This window comes from Bacillus rossius, chromosome 15, assembly GCF_032445375.1.
Source record: "Bacillus rossius redtenbacheri isolate Brsri chromosome 15, Brsri_v3, whole genome shotgun sequence".
NCBI lineage: Eukaryota > Metazoa > Arthropoda > Insecta > Phasmatodea > Bacillidae > Bacillus > Bacillus rossius.
The window spans coordinates 9415300-9434651 of NC_086342.1; the positions used below are offsets into that span (position 1 = coordinate 9415300).

The following is a 19352-nucleotide window of genomic DNA, read 5'->3' on the forward strand; positions in this document are numbered from 1 at the left end:
TGACAGGCTAAAGTGTGAGCTCGCTGGTGCTTTTAGCGCAGGATATCAGGTTGAAGTGTGAGCTCGCTGGTGCTTCTAGCGTAGGATAACAGGCTAAAGTGTGAGCTCGCTGGTGCTTTTAGCGCAGGATGACAGGCTGAAGTGTGAGCTCGCTGGTGCTTCTAGCGCAGGATATCAGGCTGAAGTGTGAGCTCGCTGGTGCTTCTAGCGCATGATAACAGGCTGAAGTGTGAGCTCTCTGGTGCTTCTATAGCGCAGGATAACAGGCTGAAGTGTGAGCTCGCTGGTGCTTCTAGCGCAGGATAACAGGCTGAAGTGTGAGCTCGCTGGTGCTTCTAGCGCATGATAACAGGCTGAAGTGTGAGCTCGCTGGTGCTTTTAGCGCAGGTTAAAAGGCTAATGTGTGAGCTCGCTGGTGCTTTTAGCGCAGGATATCAGGTTGAAGTGTGAGCTCGCTGGTGCTTCTAGCGTAGGATAACAGGCTGAAGTGTGAGCACTCTGGTGCTTCTAGCGCAGGATAACAGGCTGAAGTGTGAGCTCGCTGGTGCTTCTAGCGCAGGATGACAGGCTGAAGTGTGAGCTCGCTGGTGCTTCTAGCGCAGGATATCAGGCTGAAGTGTGAGCTCGCTGGTGCTTCTAGCGCATGATAACAGGCTGAAGTGTGAGCTCTCTGGTGCTTCTATAGCGCAGGATAACAGGCTGAAGTGTGAGCTCGCTGGTGCTTCTAGCGCATGATAACAGGCTGAAGTGTGAGCTCTCTGGTGCTTCTATAGCGCAGGATAACAGGCTGAAGTGTGAGCTCGCTGGTGCTTCTAGCACCGGATAACAGGCTGAAGTGTGAGCTCGCTGGTGCTACTATAGCGCAGGATAACAGGCTGAAGTGTGAGCTCGCTGGTGCTTCTAGCGCAGGATAACAGGCTGAAGTGTGAGCTCGCTGGTGCTTCTAGCGCAGGATAACAGGCTGAAGTGTGAGCTCGCTTGTGCTTCTAGCGCCGGATAACAGGCTGAAGTGTGAGCTCGCTGGTGCTTCTAGCGCCGGATAACAGGCTGAAGTGTGAGCTCGCTGGTGCTTCTATAGCGCAGGATAACAGGCTGAAGTGTGAGCTCGCTGGTGCTTCTAGCGCGGCGGCGTCTCCAATAAGTCGCAAGGCTCCGAAATAGTGCGCGTTCTTTTAAGTGGCGCATAGGGAAATTATGAGATTTGTGTGGAGACCGTAACGTTATACGGCTGAGAAATGAAGATGAAGGTTCTTTCAAGAACGGGCGTTTTCGCAGTTTTAAAAATAAAAACGAGATGCGGAAACGGGAACCAACTCGTCCGCCCTGGGAGTATTCTTAAGATGCTCGTCGCAAACAAAGACACCACTCGGATATCTAGAAAGTGCTTTCCCCCCACCCGCCCTCCAACAACCATGAATCTCTGCGCACTTCATGTGTGCCCGGGTAAACTGCAAACACGTCGACAGCGCATCGGACGGACGGACGCTGCCAAAAAAGAAAAAATTAAATAAAAAAAACGTTCATCCCCAGTGTGTTGACTTTGCCCGGTAACACCCAGCGCCTGTTTACACTGCATTTTTTTATTTTTTTGACAACGGCATCGCTCGCACATACGCGTTCCCATTTCTGGCCGCCGCTCGGAAGCACGGTAAATTTTTTTTCTTCCCCTTTTCCCCCTGAAATTTCCAATCAGGATGCGAGTTCGGGCGCGGATCCCCCCGGTATCATCCTCTCTCTCTCTCTTTGTTATTATTATCTGGCGGCTGTTTTCGACGCTCTGCCGCCTGCCTCTCTTTGACCAGGTAACGCTGCATGCTAATCCCCGCGTCGCCGACACTGCGGATTACTGGCCTAGCGCCCCGCCCCCGCGCAACATCGGCCCATGTGCCCGCCCTGGCCCCACCGCAACTGGACATTCGTATAGATACCGCGATTCTGAACTGACTACGTGCAACTTTTGGCACGACCAACTTTCCAACAGATGGTGCAGGCAGTGAAAGTATCTACCATTGCAAGGGGTTAAAGACACAAGGGTATACTTAAAAAAAAAAAAAAAACAATTGGTTGTCTGTAAAGTCTGTTTACGGTCGATAGTTTATAACGTTACGTCATAACAAAACATTGATGAAATGATTGCATACTTTTATGAATAAAATTGAATCATTTTTAATTGAATAATCACTATTTTGTATGGATACAAAGAAGGAGTGAAATGAAATCTAAAATTTAATTGATAAATTTACTTTTATTTGCACTCATTAATTCAAATATGTTTATTACTTTAACGAAGAGATTATTTTAACTATAACTTATATACATGTTTGCTATTTAACTTGTTCCAATCTGTGTTATTCTGTTAAGGATAGGACGATGATAGGAAAAGTAGGAAACACAGCGTAACGGGACAATGTGCGTTACGGGACACTTTTTCGTGCGTGCAGCCGGCGTTCATCGATTAGACGTTGTCACGTCAAAAAAATAATAATTCCTGTACAAAGTACACTATTCAATTCGTTTTAAATTTATTGTACAACTATAAATTGTTTGCCTACAACTGTCGTTTGAAATTAGGCTATTATTACTATACGACCAATCATTACTGCAACGGTTGGAATAAAAATGGTTTTAATGACCAAAAAAAAAAATTCACAACTCCCTTAGTAGGCACACTATCAAATCCGTTCAAAACTGCTTGTAAATCCTACAAATATTATCTAAAACTCTTGTCTGAAACAATTTCTGATAAAAATCAAACTATTTCAAAAGGGTGGATAAAGAGGGTTTAAAATACAAAAATAAATTGTTTACGCCCTTATTGGGCACCTCATCAAATCCGTTCAAATTGTTTGTAAATCATGACTCAATAGGCATAACACACTTCACAATTGCAGCAGGCAACTATTAATTATTATTTCATTATTTTGTTGCACTTCACTCAGTAACACTTAAGTAAATGCAGAATGTTGAAATGAGCAAAAAGGAATAGTAGGAAATCTTTTTGTAACATTTGGAAAGGAGGAAGTAGTACAAATAAAAATAACTTTTATTACTTTAATATTTCATTAACCTAGTGATTGAAAAAAAAAAATAGCCTAAGTAATTCTCTGGCTTTTCTATTTCTTCCCTGTTGCTGCCTACTCTGAATTGTAAACGTGATTTTATAAATAACGCTAAAAACTAAATAGAAAATGTCTGGTTTAATTTTGCACATTTAAAGAGGGAAGTCAAAGGCAGTAGGACCTTGAAGATTATAATGAGCTATTGTCAACACGGTACAAACTTGGCACTCTTAAATTGAAGTATGATTTCGAGGCATGGGCAGGAACCGAACACAAGACCTTAAAACATAAATATGATGCCCGATTGAACAAAGCCAATAAATAAATGCCATAATAGGAGAATATTTAAACACACAACTGTTTAACTTGTTTTAATAAACATTTTTACTTGTACTGCGAAAGTCTATAAAAAAAAAAAAAAAAAACACAATTGTCAACTAAAAGAATATATTTATTAATTTTTCATAGACATTTTTATAATTTTTTTTTACAAAAAAAATAATTCAAACACCAATAACATGTTTGGTTTCGACAAGTCGCACAACAGTACTTTAATTTGTATTTAGTGTACTTACGAAAATCATAATAAATGACGTCCAAAACTGTACTAAAAGAATTACAGGATGAAAAATTAAGGAGCAATTGAGTAGGGGAGAAAAAAGAAAAAAGATCAAGGCTTAACAAATGACGTAGGTATCGTAATTTCAGTTTACAGAGAGCTCTGTGAAACATCACGACCACTCCTGGCCCCATTCACAGCTCCGCTCACATTTACTTGCTTCTCCACTTCAACTACCCACGTCAACACTTCAAGGAAAGAAATGCCTAACCCAACCAGTAGTGCTGTACATATTCCTCAAAAAAGCTCTGCAGAGAAAAAAAAAAAACCCACAGCGAAACACAAAGGCCGCATGGTGTCCACACACTACAAAAGTGAAACTTCTTGTTTATTATATATAGACAGTTAAAATAATAGTATTTTTTTTTTTAAATTGAACAAGAGATAATAATTGAGTACAGTACGAATATGAGTGTATCAAGTGAAAAAAAAAATTTTTAACGTCGATAATAGTCAGTTGTTATGTAAAACTGAGTGGTAGACAAACAGCTTTGAGCCTTCACATTCGATCGCTAGCGCATGCGTTGAGTGGCGTCGCCACTAACCCACTCTCCTCTAACTATTCCCCTCTTGCTATCTGAATTTTTTTTTTAACCCTCAAAAACTGATGTTCCCTCAGAAAAAAAAAACATGAAGAAAAATAATGACCTACCTTGGAATCATGCAAGTGTACTTGTTCACGATACAGGAGGATAAAATTACAGCAAATTCAACTATATCCCGTAATGCACCTTCCTTATAGTCTTATAGTAAAAAATTTGTATGTAAAGTAAAATGATATTAAGATCACAGAATTTGAATTTAGTGTGGTCTTTTTCTGATAGTATGAAAATTAAACTCAGTTAAACAATTTAAGTATTCATTAGTAAACCTTGCAAGTTATGTATAGGAACAGGATTATATGGTAAATTGCTATAAAGCTGAAAAGCATGTCCTAACACTGTGTAACACAAAATACAAGTTAATTAACTATTTAGCACTAAAATGCAAGTTAAATCATGGAATTAAGTAGCATTTGACCAAAACATAATACAAATCATAAAAAAAAGGAATCTCTTAAAAGGACTGTCATTAGTTCCGGACAAAAAGCGTACCAAAGTGCTTTCTGAAAAATCAATATATATTGTTTTATTGTGCATCTCTTATTCAAACACTTTCAAACCATAAATGCTAGCTAATCAATTTTTATTGTTCTGAATATATCTGTTTTAAATCAATTTGACACAAATTATTTTATTGTAACAATGCAGCGTATAAATTTTATCACTATTTTGGTGTAGTAATTATTATAAAACTTCTTTTATAAAAATAAAACTATAAATCATATCTCTAGTTATTAGTTCATTTTTAAATTGAGACCTTAGAACATTTATCAAACACAGAAGTACATAGTTAACAGATTTATTTTATTTAGAAATACTTATTACAAATCATTTTAGTGAAAAATTGCATCATGTATCAGTCAAAATGACAATATTTTGGTGAAATTAGTATCATGTGGACATTGAAGTTTCATATTTCTTCAGTAATATACTAGGTATCTTCTTTAATAAACATATTTCATAAAATATAAAAACACAGAAATCTCTTGTTTGAGAAATGAAATTGGCTTGAAATTAAAACCTTAAAATCTTGTCTCTTTTTATGTTATGCACATAGATTGTAAATTTTTGGACAAGGTATCATACAGATAGTGTAAAAACACATGGTGCCACTGAATTGCAAACAAATATTTTACAAGTTGTAATTCTTTGCCACCAAAACTATGCTTAAAGGAGGCTATCAGAATGCCGGGAAGTGAGAAACCATATCTATCCAAGGCAGTAGGAATAAAGTTTCTGGGGAGTAAGTTACAGGATTTTGCAAACATATTCAGTAAATCAATCTAGATCAGAACATCCTGAACATTCATTTTCAATCTCAATACGAAATTTTATAAATTAATGTCAACTAAACAAGAATTTTCGAGTTATGTATTTGAATATTTTAGACCCCACGAATGTTCACTTGGTTAAGTGAATTTATTTTACTAGTCTGGATTCCAACATTTATTTTCCAATGAAGAAATGTAATATTTGAAATATCTATATCAACTGTTTAGCATGAATCATGTACACAGATCACCTTTTCAGTTCAACAGTGACAAAGAGGATAATGGTTTCAAATGCAAACTACACAAGAAATTTTTTTTTGTAAAACATACTCCATTCGCTACGATTATGAATTACAGCACCAAGATAAAATTTTTTTCAACAGCTAAATAATTTTCACTATCAAAAAACACCTGGAAGAAAAAAATTAGTAATGAAAGTAACGTCTCCTCCTAATCGTTTCTCGTCAAGCCATTTAACTGCTGACAAAACAGCCACATTAAAGCAGTCTAACAAAGGTTGTCAGATAAATACATGTTTTAATACGTACATACCTATCACTAACTACAGTGGATAATTTTTTTACACTTTTATAGAGATTAACAAAAAATATTAAAAACACATGTGTAAAATAAAAAGGGATATAATATGAAATTTGTTCAAAGTTACTCAATGGTGGAAACATTGAGTTAAAAATAGGCATAATAATTTCACTGCATGGAAAATGAGCACATATATAACATAACCTATCATTTGTAATATTGGAGAACATAAATATGTTATGTACACTAAAATTCTTAAAATGTTCCAGAAGTACTGACGTCGACCGGACCTACGGTAGCAGCACAGAATGTGGGGGGGAAAAGAGTCTACAAGTTAATATTTTATGACAAAGTGTTTTTTTCCTGTATCTTGCACACAGTCCACACTTAGTATACATATATAAAAAAAGGCGAAGTGGCGATTCAAAAGGAAGGCCAAAGCTAGCACATCCTGCAGGCAAACGTTTACAGGTGGATACAATACACTGGTCCTGACCATGAAGACTTTAATCTCTCGAGGCTGGGTTTGAAGGCGTCGACCCGCGAGAACTCTCACGACTGGAGCAGGCTACGCTTGCTCTTCGGGCTGGACAGGGTGATTAGCTGGACTCTCCTGGGGGTCTTCTTGGCTTTCGGGGCCGGGGACTTGGTTGGTGTCGCGGCGTCGCCCCCCACCGCCGGTCCCGGGGGGGTTTCCGGTCCCGCAGGGTGCTCCGAGGCCGCTCCCGCGGTTTTCCTCGGGGTTTTGTGGCCCTGCTCAGGAACAGCGTCCGCTTCGCGGGAGCCCGAATCTGCCACACTACCGCCGGTATCTTCACTACGCTCGGGTTTCTCTGAACCATCCGCAACACTTCCGTCTGAACACTCAGACTTCTCACCGACTGTGCTGGAACCACAGAGAACTTTGTCCGAAGCTGAGGTTTTGTGACTTGTTCCGCCATCAGCCTCCACGACCTCATCGACGTCCATCCGCTCGACGCTTCCCGCTTTGGCCGAAGAGACATCTTCACTCGCCACACGAAGGCATTTCTGCTCGGGAACTTTATCACAAGCAGCAACACCGTCCGGTTGCACTTGTTCCGGAGTCTGCGAACCGGCGACCGAAGATGTCTCCGACGGAAACGCACCAGACTGTACTCTTTCAGCACACGAATCTTTTGGTTTGCTGTCAGGCGAAGAGCTAACTGCATTTGTCGTAGATTTCTCGCACGTCGTCTCGACGGAAGCTAGATTTTTTTCGATGTCGGCTGAAGTGTCCAACAGCTTCGGGGCAGCACCTTCCGAACTAATCTTCACTAAGGTACTGTCACTATAAACATCCATAACCCCATTCTCACCAGGACCATCATGCTTCACTACAGGTGACTCACCAGATGAAATATCAGTTTTGCTCGCTTCACCGTTTTCGATTTTATCACAGGACGTTGAAAGACTTTTGCTCGGCTGACATGATGTCGCATTCTTCAGTTTTGGTGGACTGTTATTTTCTGTCTGTTTAATAGGCTGAATTCTTCTGATAGCCTTTTCCTCTGCGATTTTTCCTCCAACTTCAGAATCCTGATGAACCACTTTGTCATTGGCTGATTCCAACGAATGCACTCCTGTTTCATTGTCAGTCTGAGCTTGCAACTGGTTGGAAGTCTCTTTATTTGAAATAATTTCCACTATGTCATCATCACAATCAACATCCATACCTCCCCCGTCATCTGGACTACTGTCCTCTACAACAGATGATTGATGAGACAGGGTTTCGTCTTTACTCTTTTCACAATTTTTCAGTTTGTCACAGGATGTCGAAATGCTTTTGTTCTGTGGTGATCCTGGTACGTTAGACTGACCCGCTGTTTCACCCTTTGATTTCGAAGGACTGTTTCTGCTAGTGAGTGTGATGGGCTGGATTCTTCTTGCAGGTTTCTTCTTTGGTTGGTCACTAGCTTTCGACTCCTGAGGTACTGCTTTACCACGGGTCGACTCCGGTGAACACGTTTCGGGCTTGGTTCTAACTCCCCCGTTCTGAGTTTCCTTCGCTGCCTGCACCACAGGAGGTGCAGCGACACTGCTGCCAACCCTGCTATCATCCGACGTGGTGACAACTGGTTTGACAACAGTTGTGTCCTCCGTGGCAGTAGTAACTGCACTGCTTTTTACAGGAACATATTCTTCGCCCAGTTCCCCTTTCGAGAACGTCACGATGGAGCAGAAACCATCTGTCGAAGCCACCACCAGCACTCGCCCATCAGAGGACCTGGAAGTATCACCAACATATAAACAAAAAAATCTCAAACCCTCCATAAGAAAAAAAAACCTACATCATAAGAAACCAGGCTTTCGCTGCCATTATCTAACGCTTTTTTTGCTTCTGGGTTGTAGCTGCGTCCAAGGCGAAGATATCACCGACGTTGCAGTCGCCATCATCAGGGTAGAGTTACGTACTAAGGTTATTACAAGTTCTCCTGCCTTTTTAATGCTCTCGCCTGAGGGGAGTATTTCCTAATTGGCTGCAGCTGTGGGCCAATCATAGTCTTCCTTTCGTCTGGTTGGCCTGTTGGTTTGGCTAATCGGAGCTAAGCCTCTGTGATGAGCTGGGGGTGCTGGCAAATCGTTGGCCTCTTCTCTTTTGATCGGTTGGGCCGTTTGGCCAACCAGTGGTGACCTGTTTTTTTGTTAGATGCAGAGCTAGGTTCTTGAGGTTTTCTGAAGAGTGGATCGCATATTCTACAAAAGAAAGGTTATCACTGGTTGGCCAAACAGCCCGGCCAATTAGAAGAGAACAGGCTACCAATCTGCTAGCACCCCCAACCCATCATAAGAGCCTAGCTCTGATTGGTCAAACCAACATGCCAACCAGACAAAAGGAAGACTATGATTTGCCCACAGCTGCAGCCAATCGGGAAACACTCCCCTCTCAGGCGAGAGTATTAAAAGGCAGGAGAACTTATAACCTCAGTAGGTAACTATACCCTGATGATGGCGAATGCGATGTCGACCGAAACATTGGTGATATATTCATCTTGAACACGGCTACAATACAGAATCCAAGCAACTTCAAACCTACATCATGTTCCATACTCTCTTGAGCAACCAAAAATTAAGGAGTTTTTATATCATCACCCTCATCACTATCAAAGGGTAGAAAACATTTTTTAATATCACAAAAGTACCTAAAGCAAATAACAATGCCAATTAAAATGCATAACAAATAATACCATTGATTGGTTCAATTCTTACAGATAAGCTCCTATTGTCCAGAATTATCTCTGGAACATACCTAACACCAGCATTATATCTGAATTTTATATCCCAACCTTTACTATGATGACTAATCATATTTACTTTAAAAGTTCACTGTAAGACAATAAAATATTTTGATAACTCAAGACCTTAGAGTTGAGGGAGACTGGGGTCAGAGAGAGGGTCAAAAACTCTTATTTCGAGCTATAAGTAATAACTAAGCTTTACGTGTTCCCATGAGGTCGGGGCATTGTGGGAATTTGCCCCAGGGTCGACTGTGCCCCTACGAGGTGGGTTAAAAACCTAAAGTTTTGAAAATTTTAAAAATCAATGCTTTTTCAATTTGGAGTGTTTAAGATCCAAAAGGTTGGATCATGGTAGAAAATGAGCCTGAAGAATGGGGGATGGGGGGGGGGGGGGGGGGTAAGGCCCCTAAATTAAATTTAAAAAATTCTAAAAATATATTCTTTTTGATTTGGTGTGTTTCCGATGTCAGGGCACGGAGGGAAATGTGCCCTAGGTTACCCCTCGAAGGGGAAAAGGCGTTAATACCCCATATTTTCAAGAATTTTAAAAATGTAAGTTTGAATGACACTAATTTGGTGAAATAGCTATTATTTAACAGTAACACTGAGGTCTCTTGTTATTAAGACGAAATTGGCTTGAAAATAACACCATATTCACTTGTCTCTTTTAACCCTCTGAGGCACACAGATATATATCAAAAATAAATTAGAATCTATCGTGTAACTTTCAACAGACGTGGCGGAAGGAAAAAATTAAAGCAGCCAATGTTGCTTGCTCTTTTTAGGATCGCCAGACAGCAGCACAAGGCTTACTCAAGCGAGGTATTTGGGCAATACCGCTGAAACATTGCGAATAGTAACATTTTTTTTTCAAAGTGGTGTCATAGAAATACCACTACAAAACATCGGCAATACCACTGAAACATTGCGAATAGTAACATTTTATCAAAGTGGTATCATAGATATACCACTACAAAACATCGGCAATACCACTGAAACATTGCGAATAGTAACATTTTATCAAAGTGGTATCATAGAAATACCACTACAAAACATTGGCAATACCACTGCAACATTGCGAATAGTAACATTTTATCAAAGTGGTATCACAGAAATACCACTACAAAACATCAGCAATACCACTGAAACATTGCGAATAGTAACATTTTTTTCAAAGTGGCATCATAGAAATACCACTACAGAACAAATGGTTTTAATCGCGTGCGGAAACACGACACTCTAGCTGCGGAGGTCTCAAGGTCTCACCAGGCGAGGTCCGTCAGCCGGGTGTAGTGGATGTTGGAGACAATGCCGAACGGCTCCGGCTGCTGCGTGTCGTACAGCACGACGGAGCTCTGCGTCGCCACGGCCAGCACCACGCGGTAGGGCAGCGCGAACATGGACTCCCCGTCACGCAGCGCGAATAGCACGGGGCAGCAGCGCACCGCGATCGTGTAGTGGTCGGGCGACGGCAGGTACATCACGGGCCTGCCGACACACGCCACAGCCCTCGATTCCTCCAGCGCTAGCCGCATCGCCGTCAATGACCAAACAGGCACAAAGGGATACCTCGCATGCTAACTTCGTAAGTAACTGTTGGATCAGGGGCGCAACAACAGGGGTGGGAGGTGGGGGAAAGGGGAGGAGGGAAAGGGGGGGGCGGGGGAAGGGGGGGACGCCGCACCTGTTGAGCCGGCGGCGCACGAAGACGTGGGTGGCGTTGCCGTGCCTGCCCGTGTCCGGCGACTCGACGATACCGGACGGCGCGAACAGCAGCTCCCCGTCGGGGGAGAAGGCCAGGCGTCGGAAGAACGACTTGAGGGTGTCGTCGTGGAAGAGCCGGAGGGGCCGAGCCTCGGGCCCCGCCTCGCGGCCCTCGGCCGCCGCGGGAAGGACGGCCTTGCTGATCCGGCACGCCACCTTCCTCGTCTGCAGGTTGAACACCCTGCACGTCCTGCCCGTGACAGAACGAACAACCGCTGCACGTCACTCCCGCGCGTCAACTCTAGATCACACCGGCCAACAGGCCTCCGCGAAACTTTCACTAAGCTAGGGGTCGGCAGACTACCGAGTGAGATCAGCCAAATATTAAGTAAACAAATTCTCCAATTTTTTTTTAGAGAGCTGCAACATGTATTTTAATAGTTCTATTGTGGTAAGAATGAAGAGTTCTTAAAACAACAATTGGCAGACATCAACACCGGTACCTGGAATTATATTACGTTTACCAGGGGCGTAGCCAGGGGGGGGGGGGGATTTTAGGGGTTCAAACCACCCCCTTAGCACCAAATCTTTATTTAAATTTCGTATTTATCACTGAAACAAATTTCATATTAAAAATTAATAAAATTTTTACCATTACAATATTTAAATTTAAGTACCGAAACCTGCTAAAATAGCACTATTTTACACCTTAACATCCAAATTTTCCCGGGGGAGGACCCGCTTTAATACAGGGGTGGGGGGGGGCCATGCTTCTTAACACCCCCCCATACACAAATCCTGGCTATGCCACTGATGTTTACAGAAAAACCTTAAAGGCAATTATAGTACATATAAGTTTAATATTTGCTAAAGTCCTGAACCGACATTTACTACGAACTTGAAATATGGTCACAAGTACTGTTTGAAAGTTTGGTGCAAGGCTCATTTTAAAACGACAAAAATATTTTTGGTTGTGGTCAAAATAATATCCGAGGGTGCGACACATTCAGGTAGGTACAGTAACTAGGAAAACAAAAATTTATGGATATTAACCATGCAATAATGTGTAACCTATGTTTACGTTTGTTCCCATCTAGGTTTACTTAAAAATAAACAAAGCAAAAATAATCAAGCCTTTTTTTATTAATTTGCATGTAGCAGTCATACTATTAGGCTTTTCAGATGTTAATTTCTCTCTTTTACTTGGGCTTACTTTAATAAAAAAAAAAATTAGCTTGTTTTACTTTCAAATGTTTGTCAGCATTTTTTTAAATATTGTACCGGCTTGTGTTATTTTACGGTGCTGTCTCTCACCATTTATAGATATTAAATATCCAAACTGGATATCATCTGTTTGTGTGCATGTAACACCTCAACCCATTAAATGTCAGTCAGTTAATCTTTATAGTTCTTGATATGGGAAATTTACTAAGATATACTAACCTGTCGCTGCTTAACGTAGCAACGTACTGGTTCTTGGGGTCCCACGCCACACCTTGTACAAAACCTTTGTGATCTGAAAGAATTGCAGTGTGTCTACCTGCGAAAACAAAACCACAAAAAAAAGTTAGTCAACTTCTTTAAATTTTTCAAACAGGAACAAAATTTTCCTCTTTCTACGTAGGAGATTCAATTTCCCAACTGATGTAATCCCTAAAATAACCTTTGGACAGATTTACACAGCTAAACATCTGTAAAGAAATTCACATGAGCGCACACTTTTTATGACGAAAAAGGCGGAAACCTACCTGTCCTTACACCAGTGCACCTTATATGTTAATGAACTAAGAGTTGTGTAGTCATAGTCAAATTCAGCCATCATACAATAGTCAGTAGACTATTTTTTTTTTTAATTGAGTCCTTAAAAAGTCAAGTTGGGTTAGGGAAAAAAAAGTAGTTCTTATTTGAGGTGCAATAAAATGAACATTAGAATGAGTTAAGCTACATTACTAACTGTCAAAATAAATATTACATACAGAAACATATCTTTTTTTTTTAATTCAGAGTTACAGACTATATTTTTCACTATCTAATATCCTAATCAGTATTTTAAAAAAACACTTGATGGACATATTAAAAATCATTTGATGTTACTATGGTATGGATATTTGTATGTTGTGTTGTCTTGTATTTTTGTCCTACTATTTATTTTGTTCTTGTATTAATAATGTTACTGTATTTGTTTTGTACTTGTCCTAAATGTTGTGCCCACCGTTGGAGCCTTGTGCTGTTGGTGTGGCATGTTACAAATCAAATAAATAAATAGACACAAACATATGTAAAAAAAAATAGCACCATTTCCAACCAACATTGAGAACAACTGAAGCAAAAAGGGCTGTGGAAGCAAGCCATAATCCACATTAATGCATACAACTTTGCTCATGATAAGTAGAGCCCCAGAAATTTCGCGGATTCCTCTGGCCTCAGGATAGAATTCAAAGTTACAGGTGTGCTGACCCATGTTTGCTTTTCCCATTGGTTGATTTCTTAGCGAGAACATTTTTATCCTTGTCATTTGGCACTACCCGATTCGCTTACTTCTCTCCTGGCTGGACATCGCTGGCTCACGGTCGTAGAGGGGCGTGTCCAGATAACTGCGTGTCCAATCGTGAACACAGTGAGGGAGTGTGGAGGTTTGCATTCTAGCTCGCGACTAGACGAACGCGCGAAAATTCCGCGGCTCTAGTGATGAGCGAGCCCAGTAAAAGATTCATCGAGCAATAGATACTGCAAGCCAATGCATGCTTGGATGATGGTATTTGTGCTAATTTTGAGTATGATATAATAAAGAAAATTATTGCTTTATCTACATTAAGACAGTTGGGTTTTAATAATATCTATTTTGTCATTTGGTTAAATATTTATTTAGCCTTTTCTTCATTTATTAACTCATGCTTTATTTGGACGTAGTAATGCAAAAAGGAACCAACCCACATGAAACCTATTCTGAGTATTTCGAAGTTTAAGTTAATTATAAATTGTAATTCTCAAATTGATAACATAATGTGGGTATAATTTTAATGGTCTAGTATAAATACTGATATAATAATAGCAACGATGGTACGATCAACCTAGTACTATTTTTTAATTTATTTTCAAATAAAATATAACAAAACTGTGGGTTGGTTCCTTTTTGCATAACTACGTCCATTTAAGACTTTATTGTTCATATGTTCAAGTTGTTACTATTCATTCATTTAAGGATTGTCAATATATTCGTTGTATAGGTAATTTATTTGATCAATATTGTGGGGAGATGAGCGGGAACGGGACAGCGGGGCCCACCTCTGTGGACGTCCCAGAGGATGGCGGTGTTGTCAACGGATCCCGACACGAGGCAAGTCGAGTCGGCGGACCAGCTCAGGTCGTACACGTCCTCGACGTGCCCGCGAAGGATCCGCACCAGCAGCCACTGCTCCGCCCCGCCCTCGGGCCCCGCGCCCGCCGTCGCCTCGGGTCCGTCCTGCTCCGTCTTCTGCTTCCACACGATGATGGCCGACTCTGCCCGCGGGGGGACAACGCCACGTCAGGTCTCAGCACATCGCTCTGCCCCGAGGGCCCGTTCCTGCCCGTTCCTCCCTCGACAGTAGTCGCTCTGTGCCGTAGGCGTACCCAGGATTTTTTTTCAATTGGGGGGGGGGGGGGGGGGGTTCCTTCCAGATATTTTTCGGGGGGTTGGGGAAGGGGGCTTCTGATTTTTTTTTTAAGAAAAAACTCCATAAACACATAAACACCAAAAAAATAATTGTTTATAATAAACTTTTTTAAGCTTACAAACATTTTACAGAAGAATTTTTTTTTGTGGCAAAATTCAGTAACCACATTCTCCGGGTCGATGTGGATGTCATAGTGGACATTCCAGTAAGGCCAATCCATATTCAGTCTGTCCCGAGATATGGTGTTCCGCAGATAGGAGAGATGTTTTAATCTTCTTAAAGCAAGAAAATGTCCTCCCTCTCCGGAGTTGCCGTCGAGACGGGAATGGTCGCCAAGACTTTTCGGGGGAGGGGAGGGGGGGTTGAACCCCCAAAACACCCCCCCTGGGTACGCCTATGGCTCTGTCCTCTGTCACATTTACATTTCCAACAGATGTTCACCAAGTGTGATATGATAGTGTAGGGTCAATATGACATCTTCGCTTAAAAAACAAATCCGCCTACGCAACATATCTTTATAATTTGCTTTCAGTTTCACAGTCTATGAAACGTAAGCATTTAGAATCTTCTCACAACATTGAGAACTTTCTACTGATATAAAACAAACACAACATTTTGTGTTATGTTTGCAATTGGCAAGGTTTTTTTTTTTTAGTTCTCCCGAAAAATTTGCTTTTTGTCACATAGGCCATGTTGTTTCTTAAGCGACGATATGTTGAATTTTTATGAAACCGAAATAACACCGAAATGCGAGTTAATGCACCACGTAACACCAAAATTCAAGTTAGATCATGGAGTTAAGCAAACTTTAAACAAAAGTTAATAATAATCATAAGCAAATATATTCTTTTAATGTTTGAAATTATCAGATCAGAAACATTAATTCAATTTGTTCTACTGTGCATCTCCAATTGAATCACATTCAAACCACAAAATAACTTATTTATTTTTATAGTTTTTGAATGTATAGTGAAAATGTTCAATCACGTTAGGTTAGCTGGATTAAAAATACTGTCATGTGGTCAGGATAGCTAGGTACATTTTAAATTCATAATTCCTAAGCAACCATTAAAAATATTTTTACATATTTTTTTTTTTTAAATGTAGCTACACTAACCCAACCAACCATCCATCCAAAATGTTTAGAAGGATTATTTAATGTAGCTAACCCAAAATATGAGACTCTAGTTCTCCAAATCACATACACATAAGGCTCGCGCGAAAAATGGTGACGGCCGCGACAATGCACACGCATTACAATATGTGTCATAAATTGTGATTTCTCATAAACCAATAAGAATTCAAAAAATGCCGTTTTCAGGGTAAAAACCAGGAGCGTCTCTAGTGTTTTTTTTTTTTTTCAGAATTTTATTATTATATCGAGGAAAAGTTGTGCTGTAACAATATTACTGCAGCTATTAGTTTGAAGAGGGGGGGGGGTGGGGGGGTTGGGGGGTTTGGAGTTGGGGGGGTCGGGTTTGGGGGGGTTGGGTTTGAGGGGGGTGGGAGGTTGGGTTTGAGGGGGGGGGGGGGATGTGCTAAGTGATAAATCTTTTGTTTAAACACAACTGAGCGAAACTTGCATGCGCAATTGGCCTTCCCTACACCTGACTCCGACCCCGGGAGGTGCCCTGTACCCACCGTCATCCCCGGAGGCCAGGAGCTCCCCCGACGGGGAGAAGCGCACCGTGTTGACTGCCCTCTGGTGGCGCTGCAGATCCGCCGCGAAGCTCACCTCGGCCATGCCGTTCTCCTTCACGCGGAGGTGCCACACCTTCGGAACACACACCCGCCCGTCACTGGGGCCTGCGGCGGACACTAGGGAAGCCTATAACCCTCGTAGTTTCAGGTTCCCTGCAAGAATTTCCCAAAATTTCCGAAGTTTTGCGTTCCGGCACCAACGCCACCTCAGCCGCTAAATCAGAAGTTTCCGATGAAAACAAGCATGTAGTGACTGGCCTGACCTAACCCAACCTAACCCTTAGATTTTTTTTTTAATTTCAATTTTTGAGAGAAATCCGAAGTTGCACGAACGTGGTAGGGAACCGAAACTACGTGAGTTGTAGGCTTCCCGATTGGACACTAGCTTTCTGAGGCGACGTGAATACTGTTCTTCGTTATTTTATAATACATGGGATTGAAGTTAAAAAAAAAAAAAAAAAAAAAAAAGAGGGTGGTGGTGGGGGGTAGTCTGTAAAGCCGGTTTACGAATGATAATTTTACGTGATAACGTCATGAGAAAACATTGATGAAAAATTTGCATACTTTTTAATTTTGAAATATCATTTACAGTTTTTTTTTAAATTTAATTAAAATAATTTGTTTAAATATAATCACTAACAATTAGTTATAGAAATAAACAATGTCAATAAATTGTTAATTTGAAATGACAAAATTGGACAAATATATCAAAATTTTAAATTGCCACTTTAAAAAAAGCCCGCCTTAACCTGCACGGTGGTAAGCCGGTTCTTGCACGCTCGGATCAGGCGGAACGTGAAAATGAGTCATGCTTTTTCGTGAGTGCAGCCGACGTTCATCGATTTATAAGACATTATCACGACAAAAATAATACCTGTTTAACATTTTGAATGTTTTAACTGATTGGGTCCTAAGTATAATATCGTTAAATAAAATTATTAAATTATACCATGCATAACTTTAATATTGAGCATTCATAAAAGCAAAACGGAGAGCCTTCTTTCGATTTTTTTAGGTAACCCAATTCATTCTAGCAAATATAATGAAACGCACACAAAAAAAAAAATATTTTCATGAGTAAATCTTAGGCTTCGCAACAATTGTTAAGTTTCACATCAGTTGCAAAGCTTTGCATCAAAACCGGAGCTTCAAATAAAATGAATAGCAAGTTTCCTGGCAAAGTCAAATCGAACATTGAAAAGATCTTTGATTGGTTTGCTTGGTCCAAGCTTCGCACCGTCCTACCCGTTACTCCTCCGCCCACAAGAGCAGAGTCCTGGGAGGTCAACGCCGAGAGAATGAAACCACAAGAATTCGGTCTGAACGTTTTCAGTATTGTATTGCGTAATAGAAATAACTGAAGTCCCTGGCATTTCCCTGGATCCACACAGAGTGAAGAGGCTTCATTTAGGGGAATGGTGGTTGTTTTGTTCTTTTAGTAAATATTCCATGTCGCACATCTACGTCCATGGATTGATCCTGATGGCATGATCCTGCACACACTGATCCTGAGGTAAATAATGCATGCTGTTTTAGTTTAGTATGTCAAAAAAAGATCCTAGAAGTTACAAAACCTTGTGACCTATCAACGCTAAATGATCTTAAGTTGAATACGAAAGAGAAAATTTTCTCAGCATACAACATAATTTTTTTGTATTGTGATATTTTAGTTTTTGTTGTGGCCAGAAACTTTTGACACAATAACAAGCATCATGTACCTACCACAGGATCAATGTATTAACTTGAATACGTGATACAGGACAGTTAGTTTTTACCCCCCCCCCCCCCCCCCTCAAAATATGAGGTAGACATTTTTTTTTAAATACAATAACTTCATATTTAATTAAGTATTAAAATCTACAGCCACAAGGAAGAAACACGTGATAAGCCCAGGCAATAAAAGGGTTTAGGGTTAGAAAAAAGGGTTGGGGTAAAGTTTTATTGCTGTCTAAATAAGATGAAGACAGCAACTTTCATTTTATTTTGAAAGTTAACTGTCATCTAGAACAAATAACGCTGAAAACATAGAACAAGTGGAGTAAAATGAAGAGCATGATCAGACTAAAATAAGTATCTAATCAATCACATTCGACACATCCATGACATTAGAAGGAAAAATTCGTGGGCACAGACTTTTCAGTAAGATTTTTTATATTACTCCACAGGCACGTCATTTGAAATTAGTAGTCAGTTTTATTTTTGAAAGATGAATTACACAGGTGCATTGTTAATTTATTATTGATGTATTTTTAAGGTCTTCTTTACTTCATTTATATGTGATTCTTCAAAATGTGATCGAGTGTAGTGGTTATTCTATCTGAATGTTAAGTTATTTTTGTTAGTTGGGCAGGAATATACCAAATGTTTACAACACTACTATGATTTGTTCTCATATCACGTTCTTTGTTTACTGTGCTATTAAGATTACAGCACATCATTTGTATTGCACCCACTGCACTATTGAGATCTTAGCACAAAATTTAAGTATAAATGCTAATGCGCTGAAATTAAGGAACCATACATTATTCAGCAAAATTTATTGGGCATCTTAAGCTAAATTAACTAACTACAATTATATATAAAACATCAAAATTTTTGGAATGATAAAAAAATTACAAACCACAACATGGGAATCAGTTCCACCTGAAGCAAGCCTGTAAAAATCATCTTCTTTACCACTCTGAACATCGACACTCAAAACTGGATCTCTGTTGTGCCACGAAATTTCTGGGATGGTGCACTTCATTTCTGCAAACGAAATAACACTGCACCTACATACATACATCTAAAAACAAACTTAACCCAACAAACGTGATTCACAACTCTTACCTAGTTATTTAAATTCGATATCACAAGGACTTACACGAAAACTTTCTTTTTGCTATACAAATTACTTTATAAAACACGACATATATATATATATAAATAAAACTTTTTTCTACC

The 19352-nt window shown here is 40.2% G+C and overlaps 1 protein-coding gene across 1 annotated transcript; it reads right to left on the reverse strand.

Moving 5' to 3' along the window:
- Window positions 1-3548: 3548 nt before the first annotated feature.
- LOC134539601 (chromatin assembly factor 1 subunit B) lies at window positions 3549-19352 on the reverse strand. The gene is made up of 8 exons (XM_063381773.1): window positions 19239-19352; window positions 19030-19157; window positions 16350-16482; window positions 14338-14553; window positions 12496-12592; window positions 11033-11302; window positions 10615-10836; window positions 3549-8336 (listed from the first exon to the last, which is right to left on the reverse strand). The coding sequence occupies exons 2-8, from the start codon at window positions 19153-19155 to the stop codon at window positions 6644-6646; spliced, it is 2757 nt and encodes a 918-aa protein (XP_063237843.1). The 5' UTR covers window positions 19156-19157; window positions 19239-19352; the 3' UTR covers window positions 3549-6643.

Excerpts from the sequence above, each read along its gene's own strand:
- LOC134539601 (XM_063381773.1), bottom strand. The coding sequence starts at position 19,155 with ATGAAGTGCACCATCCCAGAAATTTCGTGGCACAACAGAGATCCAGTT. Across the intron at positions 10,837-11,032 it reads GTGCGCCGCCGGCTCAACAG|GCCCGTGATGTACCTGCCGT; the intron begins GTGCGGCGTCCC and ends GTGTGTCGGCAG. Across the intron at positions 8,337-10,614 it reads CGGCTGACGGACCTCGCCTG|GTCCTCTGATGGGCGAGTGC; the intron begins GTGAGACCTTGA and ends TGATACTTCCAG.